At 38.8% G+C, this 19,548-nt stretch overlaps 2 protein-coding genes across 4 annotated transcripts in view; both read right to left on the reverse strand.

Annotated features, from left to right (window-relative positions):
• LOC131530908 (oocyte zinc finger protein XlCOF6-like) overlaps nucleotides 1-19,548 on the reverse strand; it is an 84,188-nt gene that overhangs the window by 41,654 nt on the left and 22,986 nt on the right. The window lies entirely within an intron of this gene.
• On the reverse strand, nucleotides 5,476-7,050 carry LOC131530915 (gastrula zinc finger protein XlCGF7.1-like). The gene has a single exon (XM_058761450.1). The coding sequence runs from the start codon at nucleotides 6,916-6,918 to the stop codon at nucleotides 5,914-5,916; it is 1,005 nt and encodes a 334-aa protein (XP_058617433.1). The 5' UTR covers nucleotides 6,919-7,050; the 3' UTR covers nucleotides 5,476-5,913.

The raw sequence follows: 19,548 nt of genomic DNA on the forward strand, positions 1-19,548 counted from the left end.
GACGATCTCCTTCCTGCGTTGGACTTATCAATAAGTGTTCTTTTGTCTTAATGTTGCAAGCTGTTCTGGAAGAGGCTTGTTGGTTAGGCTTCCTTCAGAGGTCGGAGCTAGGAATCTGATTTATGACGTTGTCCTGTTTTCTTGGGGCCTCTCGGGAATTTCGGCTCCTCTTGTTTCGATGTTCTGATCGAATCTTAAATTTGTCTGACTCGTTCTGATCCTACAGATCCAATATATTACTGGATAACAACCCGTTTCTTTCTGCGTCACTACCATCTTATAGTATATTTTTGAAGCGTTTTGCCTGCTCCTGTTGCTCCAATTAAAAACTCCCCTTGTAAACTTGTTTCCCCTTGTGAATATAGGGTACAACGGGGCTAAAGGCGCCCCGGAGTAAAAGGCACCTTTGATATTACTTTCATCTAAACTACTAGAGGGCACAAAAACAGGGCTTAGCACTTTCCAAAACATTCGCTTTTCAAGATGCACGTGTCTAGTTATCTGATCTTTGATGCGATTGTGCGCAGCAGCGCAAAGTTGATTCTGTGCTTACTTGATCTAATATTTTATGTTTTTTAAAATGTTGTAGATTTAAGTAGCAAATGAGAATCGCGCAAATGAATGCATACAGGTGCATCTCATATATTTTTTTTCTTGAATTTATACATTTTAGGTGCAGTAAATAGCACATTTCTTCTTAAGGGGGGCCTTTCTTGTGTGCTTTGACAGTCATTGTTTGGTTTTTGAAGTTCTCGCATGCCATTCTCTGGGGGCCTGTACCATGATGGTAGATGAACAAATTCAGAGTTACAGGATTAGTTTTGAGTTGACAAAACCAAACCACTCCAATCCAGCTTTGGATTTACCATTGGTACCATGATGCTGATCATCAACTTCCTTAGTCAACTCAGGCTTTGATCCTGAGTTTGTGGAGCACGTGCACATGAATGTGTGACATCACTGGCGAACAGCCAATCACGAGCCTTGGTAAAAGGTTTTGCTAAAGGTTAAGAGATTGAAAAATATGATTAATTTAAATGCATTTACAATGAAAAAAGTTCTTGTTCATGAAAGAGGACAAATAAAACAAATTATCTTGCTTTATCAGTGCAGTCACAAGTGAAACTTGTTAAATTAGTTTATATAGTTGGAAATATACAGCAATACAGACTTGAACATGTAAGGTCACATGTAGTCATTTTTAAAGCATTATCTATTCTACAACTTATTTATATTACATACGATCTGTATATATTAACATTAATTTAAAATAAATGATTTATAATAACTGTTAAACTAAAATTGCTTTAATAATAATAATATTAACTACATAATTATATAAATCATATAAAATAACTAAGAAATTAAAGCCAGACAATTTTTTTTTTTAGTACTAGTGATCTTTAGTTTGGAGCAAGATAAACTGGGGGAGTGACTTTGTGTCAGACATGTGTCACTTTGCTCACATCTGATTGGTCCAATTTCAGTTTGAGATCTCTAACTCAGAACATTAGGCGCGTTCGACTTGAAGCAGCCCTGCGCAGAATGATCACCCTATGACATCAAAGTACCGCGAGTGATTCGAATGCATAGGATCCGACTGCTTTCTTATTGCTCTCGCGGTACTTTGATGTCATACAGTGATCATTCTGTGCAGCGCTGCTTCAAGTCAAACGCGCCTATAACCTGCCCCGGAGCAGGTTAGCCATGGAGTGCAACTATGGCAATGAACGCAGCTAAAAGCTAAGCTCCTTTCATGGTACCTAAAACCCAGGAAAGTGAAACTACTTTGTTTGGGCTTCCAAAAGAGGACATAACTAGAAATCAGTGGTTAAGTTGCATTTACAACACTGTTCCAGAACAGTTAAACCCAAATATTAGAGTGTGTGCAGCGCATTTTATGGAGGAGCCTGAACCTGGGAGGAGAGTAGCCTACAATGCTGGCTAAGCACAAAGGCTGTTTCTATAAAGTGGGGCAATTCCAACTTTGCAAGGGCAGTCTGGCGCTTATGACTCACAGCCTGTAAGTATGTTTTCATTTTTAAAGAATTTGCCACTGACTATTCAAACGCGAGTTGTGTAGAGTAGCGCTTGTTGATTGCCGTTTCTCCAATCACAAATGCAGACATGGTAATGTTTACACGGCGCGATGCAACGCAACACGTAAAAGGACAGTATAAGTCATTATAACCAGCAATTATGTCCCCACTGGATGCAACAACATGCCTCGTTTATAATGGGTTTTATTGTTTTTGTCTCGTCGCGCTGGGACACGGCCTCACAATAAGTAAGGGGCGTAACATTTCCGTCACACGCTTGAGGTATCTGGCCAATCACTACGCACTGGATAGCTGGCCAATCAGAGCACACCTCGCTTCTCAGAACGATGAGCTTTGTAAAAATCGACACGTTTCAGAAAGGTGGAGCATAGAAGAGCAACAATAATATACAGTATGTGGAAAATGTGTTTTTTTTTTAACCTTAAACCACAAACACATTGCATCACACCAAATACACAAAATAAGGTTATTTTTAGCAACATCATATGACCTCTTTAAGTGAATGTAAACATATGAGAAAGAAAACGCATGTGTAACTATTTTAAATCCGTGTGGCTTCGGTGTTAAAGAAACAGCATGTCATTAATGTTAATCAAAGAACAAAAAATCATTCATTGATTTGACTGAAAATCTTTTGTAATTTATTAATATTTTATTTATGAAAAGAAAACTATGCAGTATTTTTAAACTTTCGATTTCAATTTCTGTACCTTAAATTTGCAATTTATTAATCAATATTTTATTTATGAAAAGAAAACTATGCAGTATTTTTAAACTTTTGATTTCAATTTCTGTACCTTAAATTCGTTCAGTTGTATTTATTTATGCTGTTGCTAATTTATTTGTTTGTTCCTATTTTATTACTGACTGTTTACTTATCTTTAACAATTTACTGTGTGAAAATTATGTGAAAGTGAAGTGACGTGTGGCCAAGTATGGTGACCCATACTCAGAATTTGTGCTCTGCATTTAACCCATCCAACGTGCACACACACAGCAGTGAACACACACACACTGTGAACACACACCCGGAGCAGTGGGCAGTGCTGCGGCACCCGGGGAGCAGTTGGGGGTTCGGTGCCTTGCTCAAGGGTCTTACCTCAGTCGTGGTATTAAGGGTGGAGAGAGCGCTGGACATTCACTCCCCCCACCTACAATCCCTGACGAACCTGAGACTCAAACCCGTGACCTTCGGTTTATAAGTCCGACTCTCTATTTATTAGACCACAACTGCAAAAGTTTTTAAAGCTCTAAATTGCTGACTAGCTATGCAGGTGCAGGGTCCACTTTTTTTAAGCAGCAATGGAGGCAAAACAGATCCAAAATAAATGTTTGCTTAATTGGATTAATTTTTTAAATGAGTTGTTTGGCCTTCTAAAACACTAATGTAAATGTAATGTAGACTGAGAAACTAACACAAATAGAGGGTTGAGGGAACAGTCATTATATATAGATAACTGGTCTTAAAGCTTTCAGTAAACGTACAAAACCAAGCAATGATGTGTCTAAAAATCAATTACTTTCAATTCAGAATTTTTATTTGTATTGTTTGAGTGGCCATAAGGCGTATGCCTGCGTATACGGGACAAAATTATGTCTTAAATACGGGACGATTCTGTGATAATTTGGAATGGTTAGCAACCCTGACTGCTAGGCTAAATGTTTATTCCAGTTAGCAGACGCCTGAACAGAAAGTACGCACAAATAGAGTTGTACCAGATTAAAACAACATAGTAATAATAACCCTGTAAAATTTTGCTTTAACAAGCTGTATATTTATAATTGTATAAGTATACAAATTCTCTCACCTCAGAATACTCAAAGCTGTGTACGATGGAAGCATGTGTAGCTAAATTCAATTTGAAAATGTAATATTGCATTGCCATTTTGCATATGTAAAATGTCAATGTATTTCTGTATTTAAATTTAAATTTTCCCATACATATGTGCAACATTTATTGCAAAATGAAAATGAAAATTCAATTATATAATTTAAATTTGCCATTTTCTATACTAGTTTTAATATGCAAATTAAAAACATATTTTAAAGCTTTATAAATTGCAAAATTAAAATGAAATTGTATTACCCAAATTGATTAGATATGTTTAACATGTCCAAGCAAAAACTGTAGCAAAATTATCATTTAAATGCTGTTTTTCCTAAATGCATTTAGACTTAGGGGTAGGACACCTGGGATTGCATTTTCATCGTGATAGCACGTGATAATTGTAGTAAAATGCAGTGAGAATTTCAAAATGCATTCTGAGTCAAAGGTGCAGCAAAAGGGTAGCAAAATGGTGATTTAAATGTCTTTTATTTTTCTTAAATGCATCGACACTTACATATATGATGTTTCAATTGCATTTTCATTAAATACCCTGCAAAGAATATAGTTTAAGTCATTGTGGATTTGAAAATGCATTCCGAGCTGAGCATTCCGTCATTACATCAAGGCAACAGGATGCACGATAGGTCAATATTCACCGTTAACCAAACGCTTTTCTCCTGCCTGAACATCTCTCACCGTTTACACTCGGATTGATGCACATAAGCAAACAGACAGTAAATAATCAACAAGAACAACAGCCAAGTCCCTCTAGAGTAGCAAAATATATAACAAGTATAACAAGTATATTTTGATTTTGAAACATGCAGTGCTCATGTTTATTCAACGAAGTCAAAGCCTTTTGGAAAATCTATTTGTGGCGGTCAGTTTTGCTATTGTGGGGCTGCCATAATTAAACCACTGTATGTGAAACACCGGGTTGCATCACAGCATAACAACCTGAGCCCAACTTCAGTCTACTCATCACCTTAACTTTAAATGCGTTTGTGGTCGGCGCTAGGGCTGTCGCGATAACCGCAATATCGCAATACCGCGCTATTGACGAGCATAACCGCAGAGGAATGCAACAACCGCAATATTTCAGTGTTTTATTTTTCGTAAGGTTACGCCCTTCTTGTTTTACACTTCGTGCATGTGTACTGAATATTAGTAATGATAACAATGTGTATCATGCTGATTTGCACAGAGGCTCAGTAAATTTGCACTTAACATGCCTAAACAGACGAGAGAATGAGAGAGAGATCGAAACAATGAAGCTGCACTGACTGACAGCCGTCTAGAACACGCAGGTGAAATATCAACAGAAAAAGTATCTTGTCCAGTCAGATTCGAGGATCGGAACTAACTGTATGTATATAGGCTAACAATATACTAATGATCTTATTGTGAGGTTTAAGTTTTATGTTCACCATTATTTTGTCATTCTCTTGTGTTTACTTCACTTCCTGTTTCAACGCGATTTAGTTTCGGTTTTATTGGTTTCTGAATATGACCTCCTTACATGACCTCCTTACATATATATATATATATATATATATATATATATATATATATATATATATATATATATATATATATATGCGGTAATACCGCATACCGCGCTATTGAGCCACTCAAAATTATCGCAAGGGAAATTCCTTAACCGCGACAGCCCTAGTCGGCGCCATTAGCAAGACCGATAAACAAGCACAGACCGGAAGTTAACTTCGGGCCAGGAGTGTGTGTCCAGTGAAACCATCTATTGATGACTTCTGATGAGGACAATACCTAAAGAGAATAATAATTCAGTTTACTCAAAGTTTATTAAAAGGACACTTTCAAAACCTGAAGTGATATCTTTTTTTATTTATTAGTTAGAACGGATATAACTCAACATTTTAATCTCCAAAATCCAAATAATCAAAGATACTGATTAATCTGTGAAATAATCAACAATCGATTGATTAATCATTCAAATGATTTCTGATTAATTGATTATCAAAACAATTACGGTACTTGATGCAGCCCTACCTAGCACCTATCACACCTGGAAGTACAGGATCAGAACTCGAACTACTTACTATAATTTCAGACACGCAGACATGTAATTTATGAGAGATTAGAGAAGATAATTGAGTGAATCTCTTCCCACATGAATGGCAGTAATGCGGCTTCTCTCCAGTGTGGATCCTCTCATGTATTTGTAGATGTGTTGTCCGTTTGAATCTCTTGTCACAGTGTGAACACTTGTAAGGTGTTTCTGTAGTGTGAACTGTCTGGTGCACTTTCATCGCACCATATGTAAAAAAAGTCTTCCCACACTCAGAACAAGCATGATCCTTCACACTGCTGTGTTGTTTCTGGTGATAATTTAAATCTGCCCTGAATTTTTTTTTACTGCACTGTTCAGAGTTATACTGTCTTTCTCTAGAATGAGTACACAGATGTACTTTAAGAAAATTTGAATTCTTGAAACTCTTCCCACATTGTTCACATGTGTATGGCTTCACTCCAGTGTGAGTTTTCTTGTGTTGATAAAGGGTTACTCTTCGTATGAAACACCTCCCACACTGATCACATATGTACGGCTTTTCTCCAGTGTGGATCCTCATGTGATCACAAAGGCTTTCTTTTCGTTTGAAACTCCTCCCACATTGATCACAGGTATATGGCTTTTCTTCACTGTGGGTTTTCTTGTGTGCAATAAGAGCTCCTCTTTGTGTGAAACTCCTTCCACACTGATCACATGTGTATGGCTTCTCTCCAGTGTGGATCCTTATGTGTTCATTAAGGATTGCCTTTTCTGCAAAACTCTTCCCACACTGATCACATGTGTGTGGCTTCTCCCCAGTGTGGCCTTTCATGTGTACAATAAGGTTTCCTTTATATTTGAAACTCTTCCCACACTGATCACATGTGTGTGGCCTCTCTCCAGTGTGGCCTTTCATGTGTACAATAAGGTTTCCTTTATATTTGAAACTCTTCCCACACTGTTCACATGTGTACGGCTTCTCTCCAGTGTGGATATTCATGTGGTCTTTAAGGTTTCCTTTTTCTAAGAAACCCTTCCCGCACTGATCACATGTGTGTAGCTTCTCTCAGTGTGGATTCTCATGTGTTTGTTAAGGTTACCTTTTTGTGTGAAATTCTTCCCACAGTGATCGCATGTGCGGCTTCTCTCAGTGTGGATATTCATGTGGTCTTTAAGGTTTCCTTTTTCTAAGAAACCCTTCCCGCACTGATCACATGTGTGTAGCTTCTCTCCAGTGTGGATTCTCATGTGTTTGTTAAGGTTACCTTTTTGTGTGAAATTCTTCCCACAGTGATCGCATGTGTGCGGCTTCTCTCCAGTGTGGATATTCATGTGTTGATTAAGCATTTCTTTTAGTCTGAAGCTCTTCCCACATTGTTCACATGTATACGGCTTCTCTCCAGTGTGGATCCTCTCATGTTTTTGTAGATGTGTTGACCGTTTGAATCTCTTGCTACAGTGTGAACACTTGTAAGGTGTTTCTGTAGTGTGAACTGTCTTGTGCAGTTTCAGGGCACTATCTGTAAAAAAAGCCTTGCCACACTCAGAGCAAACATGATCCTTCACACCGCTGTGTTTTTTCTGGTGTATCTTTAATGCAAACATCTGACTAAAACTCTTTCCACATAAATAACATACATGAGGCTTCTCCGTTGTATGAACCTTCAGGTGGTCCTTCAGGGAATCTGCCCTAAAAAAATTTCTACTGCTTTGGTCACAGTTATCTTGTCTTTCTCTTGAATGAATAAGCAGATGTCTTTTAAAACTACCGCATTTGCTGAAACTCTTTCCACAATGATTACATGTGTACGGCTCCTCTCCAGTGTGGGTTGTTAGGTGTTCATCAAGGTTTATTTTTCGTGTGAAACTCTTTCCACACTGATCACATGCATATGGCTTCTCTCCAGTGTGGATCCTCATGTGTTCGTTAAGGGGTTGCTTAAGTCTGAAACTCTTCCCACAATGATTACATGTGTGCGGTCTTTCTCCAGTGTGGATCCTCATGTGTACATTAAGGGTTCCTTTTTGTGAGAAACTCTTCCCACACTGATCACATGTGTACGGCTTCTCTCCAGTGTGGGTTTTTAGATGTGCATTAAGGTATCCTTTTTGTGTGAAACTCCTCCCACAATAATCACAAGTGTGCGGCTTCTCTCCAGTGTGGATCCTTGTGTGTTTATTAAGAGAAGCTTTATTTTTGAAGCTCTTCCCACATTGACCACATTTGTACAGTGTCTCCCCAGAATGGATATTCATGTGTTTGTTAAGGGTAGATTTTAGGCTGAAGTTCTTCCCACACTGATCACATGTGTATAGCTTCCCTTCAAGATGACATTTTATGTTAGTATCAAGATTTTGCTTGCATGAGGGATGTTTCCAGGATGTTTCTTCAGTTTTGATACAATGGTTCTCCCCATCTTCAATCTTCTTGTTCTCTTCTATTAGCTCTAAAATTAAAGTAAAAAAGTTCAATAAAAAAAAAAAATTCTGTAAATCTAAAAAAAAAAAAAAGTGAAAGGAAAAGGCCATGTTAAACCTGAGAAAACAGTAGAAAAAGTATAAATATGTTGATGCATTCATTTGAATTGGATAGATTTTAGGGATGCACGATATTTATCGGACCGATAAATTATCGACCGATATGGGTGAAAATGACGTCATTTTTATTGCTCCGATAAATAAATGAAATCCGATAAAGTACGCTTGCTGGTAAATCAATCAATCAGTCTGATTTATCTGAGAATCATCCACTTTCCGAGAGCAAGTGACTGCAGCTTTAAACTGCAGTGACTCTCAGCTTATCATCTCAGCTTGCGCTCATTAGGTCATCATTTGTGAACGTGTCTTCGCCGGTCTGGAAGTTTTTCTCGGTGGCAGAGGAGGACAATACCATTGCTATTTGCAATGCATGTTGTGCAAGGATTCCGAGAAAAAAGGCGTCAAGTTTTAACACAAGAAATCTTATATATCTCACTCGAAAGGTCGTCATCGTGGCGAAGCTGTATTAAAAGAAAATAATAATTAGGGACTTTAAGCAGCCTCCACTGCTGGAACGGCAACGGCATTCCAACATCATATTGCGCGTTCGCGACTTCAGCTGCTACTGCGTGGCGTTCTACTGTAACCGTCTACTAGCGGAGAATGGCTGTTTTGCTGTAGTCGTTATAACGTGACAGCTTATGTAGTTAAATGTTGCATTTTATGGTATATACCATTTAATTCCATCAGTATACGATTCTACCATTAGTCTTTAATTTAATCTGTGTTGATTATGTTTTAAACTTAAGCTAATTTTAACGATTTTTTTCATTTGTACAAAGATAAGTCTGCTGTTAGCAACAGCACCTCAGGTAGCACTGAGACTAAAGATATGTGAAGAGAACAATGTAATTACTGCCTAATCCATAATCTGTATTTAAATAAATGACTGAATGCCATGTTGCGCAGTCTTGTTTAGGTTGCTTAATGATTTTTATGTTCTCGGCTACGGCGGTGAAACAGCTTACCGGTCAACGTAGCCGTTCCATTCGCAGCTGTTGCTTAAAGTCCCTATATAACTTCCTCATCCTCATGCACTAAAAAGGTTGAATAGATGCATTTCTTTATGCATTAAATATTTGAATATAAATTTGTTGTTAATGAGTTGTTAATTGCAGATGAACCATAGTTCTGTCATAGTTCTGTTAAACCATTTCTGTTATTAAGTATTGTGATGCCTTACACAAAAAATAAAAACATTTGAAGAGTCAGAACTGATGTTTGCTATTATAGTTAGTCCAGAGCTACTAAAATATCAGTTTCATCAGTGCATCTTAGATTTTGTATTCTCCTGGGTGCACAAACTGCAGATTATATGAAAATTATAATATAAAAATGTGAACTTATCGGTATCGGCCATGAGAAGGACTTAATTATCGGTTATCGGTATCAGTTAAAATTTTTCATATCGTGCATCCCTAGTAAATTTATTATCCAATGATTATTTTAAAACAGGGGTTCCCAAACATTTCCATTCTACGGCCCACCTAGACAAAAGAAAGTGAAGCAGAACTATCTAAAACAGTTTGGAGATTAAAATAATTATGAAATAACTGTAAAAATAATAAACGTTTGTGTCTCATTTTCAATAAACACTAAAAACACAGATGACAAATTTACTTCAGCCAGAAATGTACTTTTGCAATGGTTAAATAAATGTTCAGCGATATCTTACTAACCCTAACCTTGGCACATTTTTTCTCTATATGGTGATGATATGGCAAGGAAATAATAGGAAATTTTGTAAATGCTCTTATGCTAGAGTGTGGAAATGTTTAAATCATGTAGTGTAACAATTAACCCCGCTTTTGTGCCACACTCACCCCGTACATGTGAAATGCTTTTTACAGACTGTTTCCTTATTGGTAGGTAGCCAAATGCATACGAATGAACAAAAACAACAACCTTTTTATGTCTCTCGGAAAGGTACAGTGCCAAGTTCAGACAGATGATAGACATGAATACCTAAAACAGTTTTCATAACATTTGAATTTTCCAGTGCATGCAATCTCATGCAGAATATAGTGCAGTGAAGTGAGCGAGTTTCATCTGATTAATAATGTGGACCAAAGTCAGAGCTTTGACATTTTCAAAATATGGTTGCAAAAATTGTGAACAAGATATAAATATAAAAATGAAGCCGTTCAGATAATATTTATTCTGACCTCCTGATGTTTGCAATCAGTATGAATGTTTCTCCAATCACCTTTGATTTGTTGAAAATGACAAGTAAAAGAAAACTATACTGGTTACTAACATTTTCATAGTTCCTAGAACTATTAGTGGAAGTATCTGCTTTTTGGAGTACAGGAACTAGGAGCGGTTTTAGATCTAGGAACTCCGTTTAGGGGAACTAAATTAGCTCCTACGTCAGAGTAGAGTAGTCTAACCCAGGACTATAAGAACTACCAGTGACGCAAGTATTCAGTGATTCGCCAAAACATGCAAAACTCTGGCACCCAACATTTTTAAAAAGCCATGTAAAGATATTTACTCTACAAACATGAAAAACAGATAACGCCATTTACCTGGGGCCCGTTTAAATAAAGAGGTTCAACCAACTGAGTTTAAACTTGAACTCTGAGTTGACTTACGATCAATTGAGCTCCAAAATTATAATTCACCATGGCAACAGCTCCCTCCAAAAACATCTGTATACTTTGAGTCAATGCTTAACTTTACTTCTTAATCACTGTTATAATATCAAAGGTAAAAACTGTCAGAACGTTAAGTAGGGCTGTGCAATTAATCGCATGCGATTCTCACGCGCATCTCGTCAGTTAAGCCGGCTCTGTGATTGGCGGTAAATCTCCATCACCTGTTTTCAAATGAAGCAGCAGTTAATACACCGAGCCGTAGTTCACTGACAAGCTACGCGATATCACGTTCATAATCGAATGCGATTCATCTGCGATTATGAACGCGATATCGCGTAGCTTGTTAGTGAACTACGGCTCTGTGTATTAACTGCCGCGAAGTATCGGCGACTGAGGTGGAGGCGGGGATCCGGAAGACCGCGGTGGAGCCGGTGCGACTGAGGATGAAGGTGGAGCTGGAGGGAAGGAGGAGCCTGACAAAGCTGGAGGGATGGAGTGATGAGGCAAAGCCAGAGGAGTGGAGTCCCGAGGCGGCGGATGGTCGACGACTGACCAAGGCGGAGCCGGAGGGACAAGGGAGCCCGGTGGAGCCAGTGGGATGACGGGCAACGGTGGAGACGAGGGAGCTAGGAGCCGAAGCAGAGCTGATGGGTCGGAGGACCGAAGTATAGTCCAAGGCTCGGAGGCTGGAAGTGGAGACAGGGGATCCGCATGTCTGGACGGAGCTGGAGACTGTAAGTCCCGAGGCGGCGGAACAGAGCGCATGGCAGGCGCTGACTGAGGGTGAGCTGAGGGACTGACAGGCATCAGCAGAGATGGAGGCGAGGAACTAGCTGGTTTGAGAGGAGGCGGGAGAGGGAGGCTGGGAGGGAACACAGGAGGACTTGAGCTGGACGGAACCAGTGGAGACGCAGGAGATTCAGGGCTGGACGGAACCAGCGGAGACGCAGGAGATTCAGGCTGGACGGAACCAGCGGAGACGCAGGAGATTCAGGAGCACAGATTAGTACTTCTCCAAACCAGTCTATCAGGTCCATCTGGAAGATGTCCATGAGTTCCTCTTTATAACTCCCAGAAACCAGATGCAGCTCACCCTCAGTCGTAGGAGTGTGGGCGGGGCTTCCCTTCAAGCCCTCGTACACCACCAAAACTCCCTCGAAGACGGACGATGTTGCCGGCTCACGCACTTGGTCAGAGGTTGTTTGAGGCTCAGTCGCAGCGGGCTCAGGCTCTCCGTCTGCAGTGGGCTCAGGCAGTATCTCCGTATAGCGAGGTGACGGCTGGCTGGTCTCTGGTTCGGGAGTGGGGCTGGAGATATCCTCTTCTGAGGGGCTGACGGAGAAAAACAGTCCATTATTCTCCAGCACCCACTCCACACAAGCGGCGAAATCCTCTTTGGGACCATTCGCTGGCAGGCGTGCCTTACACTGCTCGCTCAAGCTGGAGATGTAGAAAACACAGAGCGAGCGGTCCGGGAAGTGGGTAAGGCATGTCAGATCGAGAAAGTCCCTGGTATGGTCTTCCAGTGAACAGTCCATCTGCTCCAGGCACAGGAGTTGGATGGCTGACAAGGTCATTCCAGGAGAGGAAACAAAAACAAAAAAAATAAACAAAGAAAAACGCAGCTTAAAAATAATTCACTTTTTCGGTCTGCTATTCTGTTACGGTGTGCTTAACTAAGGAGACGCACGACGAGGAGTAATGTCCAAACAGAGTCTTTTTAATAATAATCCATACAAGAAACAGAAACAATCCAGGAACGAGGGGTAGCAAACACACAGATAAAATAATAGCAGACAAAGAACCAAAGATGAACACAGGCTTTAAATACTAAACGTAATCAAGGGGAAACAGAAACAGGTGATGGGGCTAATTAACTAATCAGGGGAACTAAGGAAACTAGGTCAACATATAACAATTAGAGTAATGAAATTAACATTTGATTTCTACTCAGCCAACAGCAAGAAGGCTCACAAAATAATGAAGAACAGGTGAAGAGGAGATGGCCACAATATCAAGTATTGGAAGAATATTAAAATCCAACGTGAATAAATGTTGCTTTTGTATTTGTAGGAAATAAAGATGACCAAATAAATTTAACAGCTGTGGTGATGGTTATACGGCATATATCACAAACTACCCTTCCATCTAGCATCCTTCCATTCCATACAGTAATCAGCTTCATTTACGATGGGTTTATGCTCAGGAAACTACACAAAAATACTCAGAAAGAGCGTGAGAGCGAGGCACACTTTCTTTACCACTCTGCATACTAATGTGCTCTGCATCCTTGATGTTACATAGAAATCTACCATTTAAAAATGGTACAGCTCAAATAAATATGCACATGGATATGGCAAATAAATAAAACAAAAATTAAAAAATTAAATGAAAATAAAAATAATCCTATACACCAATTTGGTGTTTGCAAACAGTGATGACGTTTTTCCATCGGCAGAGCTTATCTGGTGGCAGAAAACGACAGTTTTCAAGTAGCAGTCTATGGAAGCCATGGAATAAAAGAATTTAAAAAATTACATTTGAGTGTATATTTCTAAATTCTGACTTTACTCTCGCAATTCTGATAAGAAAAATCAACTCATCCTCTATTTTTCCCTTGGCTCAGAAAGAATCATGAGTTTATAGCCCACACTTCTGGGTTTTTTTTCCTCAGAATTGACAAACTTGCTATTGCTGAATTAAATCTAATTATAAAGTCCAAACTAGGAGACAAGATGGCTGTTTGCCGGCGTGCCGTCACAGTTTGTTTTTACCCGTTTTAGTATTTTGTCTCCTTTGGCGCTTTTCCACTATCGGGCCGAACGGTTCTAAGAACTCTCAGGAACGGTTCCAGTTGTATTTCCACGTGAGCCTGGTACGGCGTGGCACGGTTACAAACCGTTCTCGGCCTGGATTTCTCGGCACGGTTAGACAACCGTGCAGAGCCGTGCTGGTAGAGAGCGTGTGCGTGACGACGCCACTCAGGATCTGTCACTTGTCTGTTGCCTGGCTGCTAGTTTCGCCGTAGCTTGCTAAGCGCGCTATTTTGAGCAATGTAAACACAAATTAGTAATAAAATCTAAAGAAATTTCTGATTATCCTCCATAACGCGGTGGCTATTTACACCTCATATCATATGTAAACACTTGTGTTACCACAGCAACGACTGACACATTTGAATTGCATTCCAAAGAGATCCGTTATCAGCTCCGCAGTGGAAAACGAAAGCATAACTGTACTGGCTGGCTCGGTTGCAAAGAGAACTGTTCAGCGCGATGGTGGAAAAGTGGCTCTTGTTTGTTTTATTACGTGCACTGTCTGCTCCCCTCTGGTGTACGATCGCGTAACTTCATTGAATATTCGGTCGGCGGTGTCTGATTGTTTGTTTCGTGATACCAGAGAAGACTGGCATTCGTATGGGGCTGTGCCAGTTGCGCTGAGGAAGGTTTGTTACCTGCCTGGATGTTTGTGCCTGTGGAGGAAACGCCGAAGGAAGTGTGGGAAGTGCACTGGGGGCCTCGTGAGATCAAAGAAGATCGGGAGATTTCCATTCATCAGACCACTGTCCTCCGTGGCGGAGGTCGAGGAGGTGAACCTGAGATGTTCATATCTTGTGCCTGTCTTCCCATCCCCGGCATCGACGTCACGGATGACCTCGCGCAAGGTGGCGGTCGGCCGCTCGTGGAGTTAACCACTTAAACCTTCATTCCTTATGTTACGGGAATCTGGTAAAATCTTTCGTTCAATCTTCCCTATCTTCCTCTGACACCACTCCAGTGACAATGGCGTTGATAAACGCAAGATCTCTGGCAAATAAGACTTTTATTCTGAGCGATCTCTTTGCCTCTCACAAACTTGATTTTTTATTTGTTACTGAGACCTTGCTCAAAGCTGGCGACATGTATTCACTCTCTGAACTCTCTTCTGCTGGTTGCAGTTTTTTCAGTACTCCTAGGTCCATCGGCCGGGTGGGGGTCTTGCAGTTGTTTTTAAAGAAAAGTTAATAGATCTACAAAAACCCTCATGGGGATTTTATACAAGAATTCTCTGAACTTTTTTCTGCAATTGTCCCCTCTTTTGACAAAATTTTAATTTTGGGGGATTTCAATATACATGTGTGCTGCCCGTCAAAGCCCTTGGTCAGAGATTTTTTTAATTTATTAGAGTCATTTGATCTTTTACAGTGCGTTTTTGGTCCAACCCATGAGCATGGTCATACTCTTGATCTTGTTTTATCTTTGGGGTTTTCCGTTGATAATCTGAAGATTGTTGATACTGTTTTTTTCTGATCATAAGACTGTTCTTTTTAGCTCTAATATTCTATGTGATGTTTTAAGTAATGTTTCTGTCTCTGTCGCACCTCGTGTCCTCACTCCTTACACAGCTAGTAATTTTTCAGCAGCTTTTGAGGTTTCTCCTTTACTTACTTTGTTTGAATCTTCTTGTCATAGTATGGATTTAGAAGAGTTGGTCAATCAATTTAACGCTTCTTGCTCTGATATCTTAGATGTTGTGGCTCCCTTCATGGCTAGGAAAAACAAGGTTAAATTACAGCCCTGGTTAAATAGTTCTACCCATGCTCTCAGGCAGGAGTGCAGGAGGGCTGAACGTAAATGGCTTAAAGATAAATTACAGGTATCTTATGAGATTTTGAAGAACTGTCTAAATGAATATCAAAGGGCTGTCAAATTAGCTAGAGCAAATTATTTTTCTGCCATTATTTCCAGAAATTGTCATAATTCTAGAGCACTTTTTTTTCTACTGTAAATGCTGTGCTTCATCCTGTTGCCACCCCATCACTCATTCCATCTGCTGATATATGTGAAGCATTCTTACATTTTTATTGGTAAGGTCACTGGAATTAGATCTCAAATTTCATCTGCTAGCAATGATATGATCATTCCCGTTGATCATATTAATCAGTTGACAAGTTTTTTGCCTACTTCTCTGCAGCAGCTTAAAGATATAATTGCCCATATGAAGCCTACCAGGTCTCCAGGTGATGTTATTCCTCCTTTGTTTAAGAAGGTTTTTGAAACTATTGGTCCAAGTATTCTATCTATTTTGAATAATAGTCTGTCATCTGGTGTTGTTTTGGCTAGTTTTAAGCATGCTGTTATTCAGCCCCTCCTTAAGAAAAACGGTTTAGACCCCTTTAACATGAGTAATTTTCGCCCCATTTCGAAGCTGCCTTTTATATCTAAGGTATTGAAAAAATTGTGTTGGAGCAGTTAATTGATTTTTTGAAGAGGAATAATATCTTAGATAGGTTCCAGTCTGGTTTTAGAGCTGGCCACAGTACAGAGACTGCTCTTTTGAGGGTCTCCAATGACATCTTAAGAGGCGTTGACTCTGGGAGTTGTGATGTTCTACTTTTGTTAGATCTTACTGCAGCATTTGATACAGTTCATCACGATATACTTGTTGCTCATCTCAAGAATCATGTTGTTGTTCAAGGCTTAGCCCTTAAATGGTTCTCTTCTTATTTGAAGGATAGGACTTTTTCAGTCAGTTTAGGTGATTACGCTTCTTCTACTGCTCCTCTTGTCTGTGGGGTTCCTCAGGGCTCTATTCTGGGAACAATTTTATTTTCTCTGTATATGTTGCCATTGAGTTTTATTTTTGAAAAATTTGGGATTCATTACCATCACACTTGTATGTGGATGATTCACAAATTTATTTACCATTGAAACAGGACCATAAATGTGTTTTGCAGTCTCTGCATGAATGTCTGACAGAGTTTAAGTGCTGGTTGGCAAATATTTTTCTTCAATTGAATGAAGATAAGACAGAGATTATTTTTTTTGGTAATAAGGGTTATGCTAACGATGACTATGACTGTCTGGGGCAGTTTCCTGGGAAGAAACTGTCCTGTGTAAAAAAAACTTTGGTGTCTTTGACTCTGGGCTTAAATTTGACTGACAAGTTAATGCTGTTGTTAAAAACAGTTTTTTTTTTTCATCTAAGGTCAATATCTAAGTTGAAGTCCATCCTCTCTTTTGAAGATATGGAGAAGGTTGTTCATGCCTTTGTGTCAACTCGTTTGGACTATTGTAATGTGTTGTATCTGGGTTTGAATCAGCTCTCTCTCTCTCATTTGCAGCGTGTTCAGAACTCAGTTGCCAGACTTTTAACAGGTACAAAGGGGAGAGAGCATATTACTCCTGTGTTAATCAAACTGCATTGGTTACCTGTACGATACAGAATTCATTACAATGTGTTGTTGAATGTTTTTAAGGCTGTGCATGGTCTATCACCTGACTATGTTACTGATTTAATTAGTGGCTGTCAATCCAGCAGATCTCTGCGCTCAAATGATCAATTACTCCTAATGGTTCCGTGATCTCGTCTAAAATGTAGAGGTGATCGTGCTTTCTCTGTGGCAGCTCCTAGGCTCTGGAATGCCTTTCCTCTGTCTATTAGATCTTCTCCAACTTTGGGTGTTTTTCAGAGTGTGCTTAAAACTCATTTGTTTTCTTTAGCCTTTGACAATGCTTTTTAGTGGTGTATGTTATTTGTTGGTTTTTATTTCATTATTTTTCATTTAGTTTTTATATTATTATTTTTTATTTTTTTAATCCTTCTCTGTACAGCACTTTGGTTCCAGTCGTGGTGTTGAAAGTGCTTTATAAATAAAGGTTGAGTTGAGTTGAGATATAAACTTGTATTTGCAGAGAAAAAAAACCAAAAAACATCAGAATTGTGAGATAAAACAGCAAAATGTTATGTTATTTCATGCTATAACTGTAATATAATATATCCCCTATGAACTGCATATGTGAATATTATGTGGACAACTTGTTAAATCAAAATTATGCTTATCATAGAAGGTTTCATTCATAATCTGTCCATTTAAACTTCTGCGTTTAGCTTCAAATGGCATTTTTGATGACAATATTCTATAAAAATAATTTGCATTCCGATTCTGACATCCAAAGGCACAGCAATACATTTTTCCTTTTATTCCGTGGATTTTATTAATTTCTCTCCACTTGTTACCAGTGTTTTTCTGCCACCACAATGCACACACCACTGCAGGTGACATAACTGATGTCTAGTCCAAATTGGTCTATACCTAATAATCAAATAATCTTATGTATAAAAGGACATGCCGTTTTTGTCACTTTGACAGTGTCTGCATGATGAAAATAAGTGCAATGAATGAATTCACCTGCACTGCAAAAAATGCTTTTCTTACTTTTTTGATTTTGATTACACCACTCAGTCTTTTTGGGTATGATTCTATCAGCATGGCACATCTTGACTTGGCAATATTTGCCCACTCTTCTTTGCAAAAATGCTCCAAATCTGTCAGATTGTGAGGGCACCTCCTGTGCACAGTCATCTTCAGATCATCCCACACCACGCCAAAAAGTTCAACCTTGGTTTCATCAATTTTGGAGGGACGTCCAGCTCTTGGTAATGTCACTGTTGCGCCATATTTTCTCCACTTGATGATGACTGTCTTCACTGTGTTCTATGGTATATCTAATGCCTTGGAAATTCTTTTTATACCCTTCTCCAGACTGATACCTTTTAAAAACGAGATCCCACTGATGCTTTGGAAGCTCTCTGCGGACCATGGCTTTTGCTGTAAGTTGCGACTAAGACAATGTCAGGAAAAGCCTACTAGAACAGCTAAACTTTATTTGGGTTTAACCAGAGGCACTTTAAATGATGGCAGGTGTGTACTGTCTCCTATTTAACATGAGTTTTAATGTGATTGCTTAATTCTGAACACAGCCACATCCTTAGTTATAAGAGGGTGTGCACAACCACACTATTTTATTTATTTATTTTTTCTAGAGTTCCCAGGAGTTCACCTGGGTTGTACAGGTTATAGTTTACATTAAAGGTGGGAAAAATTCTGAAATGCTTTCTCTTGGTCTCATTTTATTTTTTAATACATCACAGAAACCTGGCATTTTAACATGAGTGTGTAGACTTTTTATATTCACTGTATGAAGTGGTATAAATATTAGTGCTGTCAAATGATTAAACGTGATTAATCGCATCCAAAATAAAAGTTTTTATTTTCATAATATATGTGTGTGTACCGTGTATATTTATTATGTCTATATAAATACACAAGCATACAGTAAATATTTTCAAAATATTTACATGTATTTTCATGCACATATTTATATTCTTATATTATATATATATAAATATATTTATCATATATAGGCTACATATTTTTCATGAATATATACATGCGTGTGTTTGTATTTATACATATCAAATACACACATACATTATCTAAACCAAAAAAAAAATTTTTTTTGATGTGATTAATCGATTGACATTTTCTGCCCCCATGTCTTGAATTTGTGATCATTCTAAATGCATTTTAATAGACTGAATCATGCAGTGAAAGAAAGCACTCACTCTAGTCTAGACTTCATGTAATGTATACGTTTTTAATGATTTTTGCAAAATACTCGATAATGTCAAATTGCACATTGTTAAAACAACAATTAAGATATTATCGCAGA

Source organism: Onychostoma macrolepis, chromosome 22, assembly GCF_012432095.1.
Source record: "Onychostoma macrolepis isolate SWU-2019 chromosome 22, ASM1243209v1, whole genome shotgun sequence".
In the NCBI taxonomy this organism is placed as follows: Eukaryota; Metazoa; Chordata; class Actinopteri; order Cypriniformes; family Cyprinidae; genus Onychostoma; species Onychostoma macrolepis.

Excerpts from the sequence above, each read along its gene's own strand:
- LOC131530915 (XM_058761450.1), bottom strand. The coding sequence starts at position 6,918 with ATGAATATCCACACTGGAGAGAAGCCGTACACATGTGAACAGTGTGGG.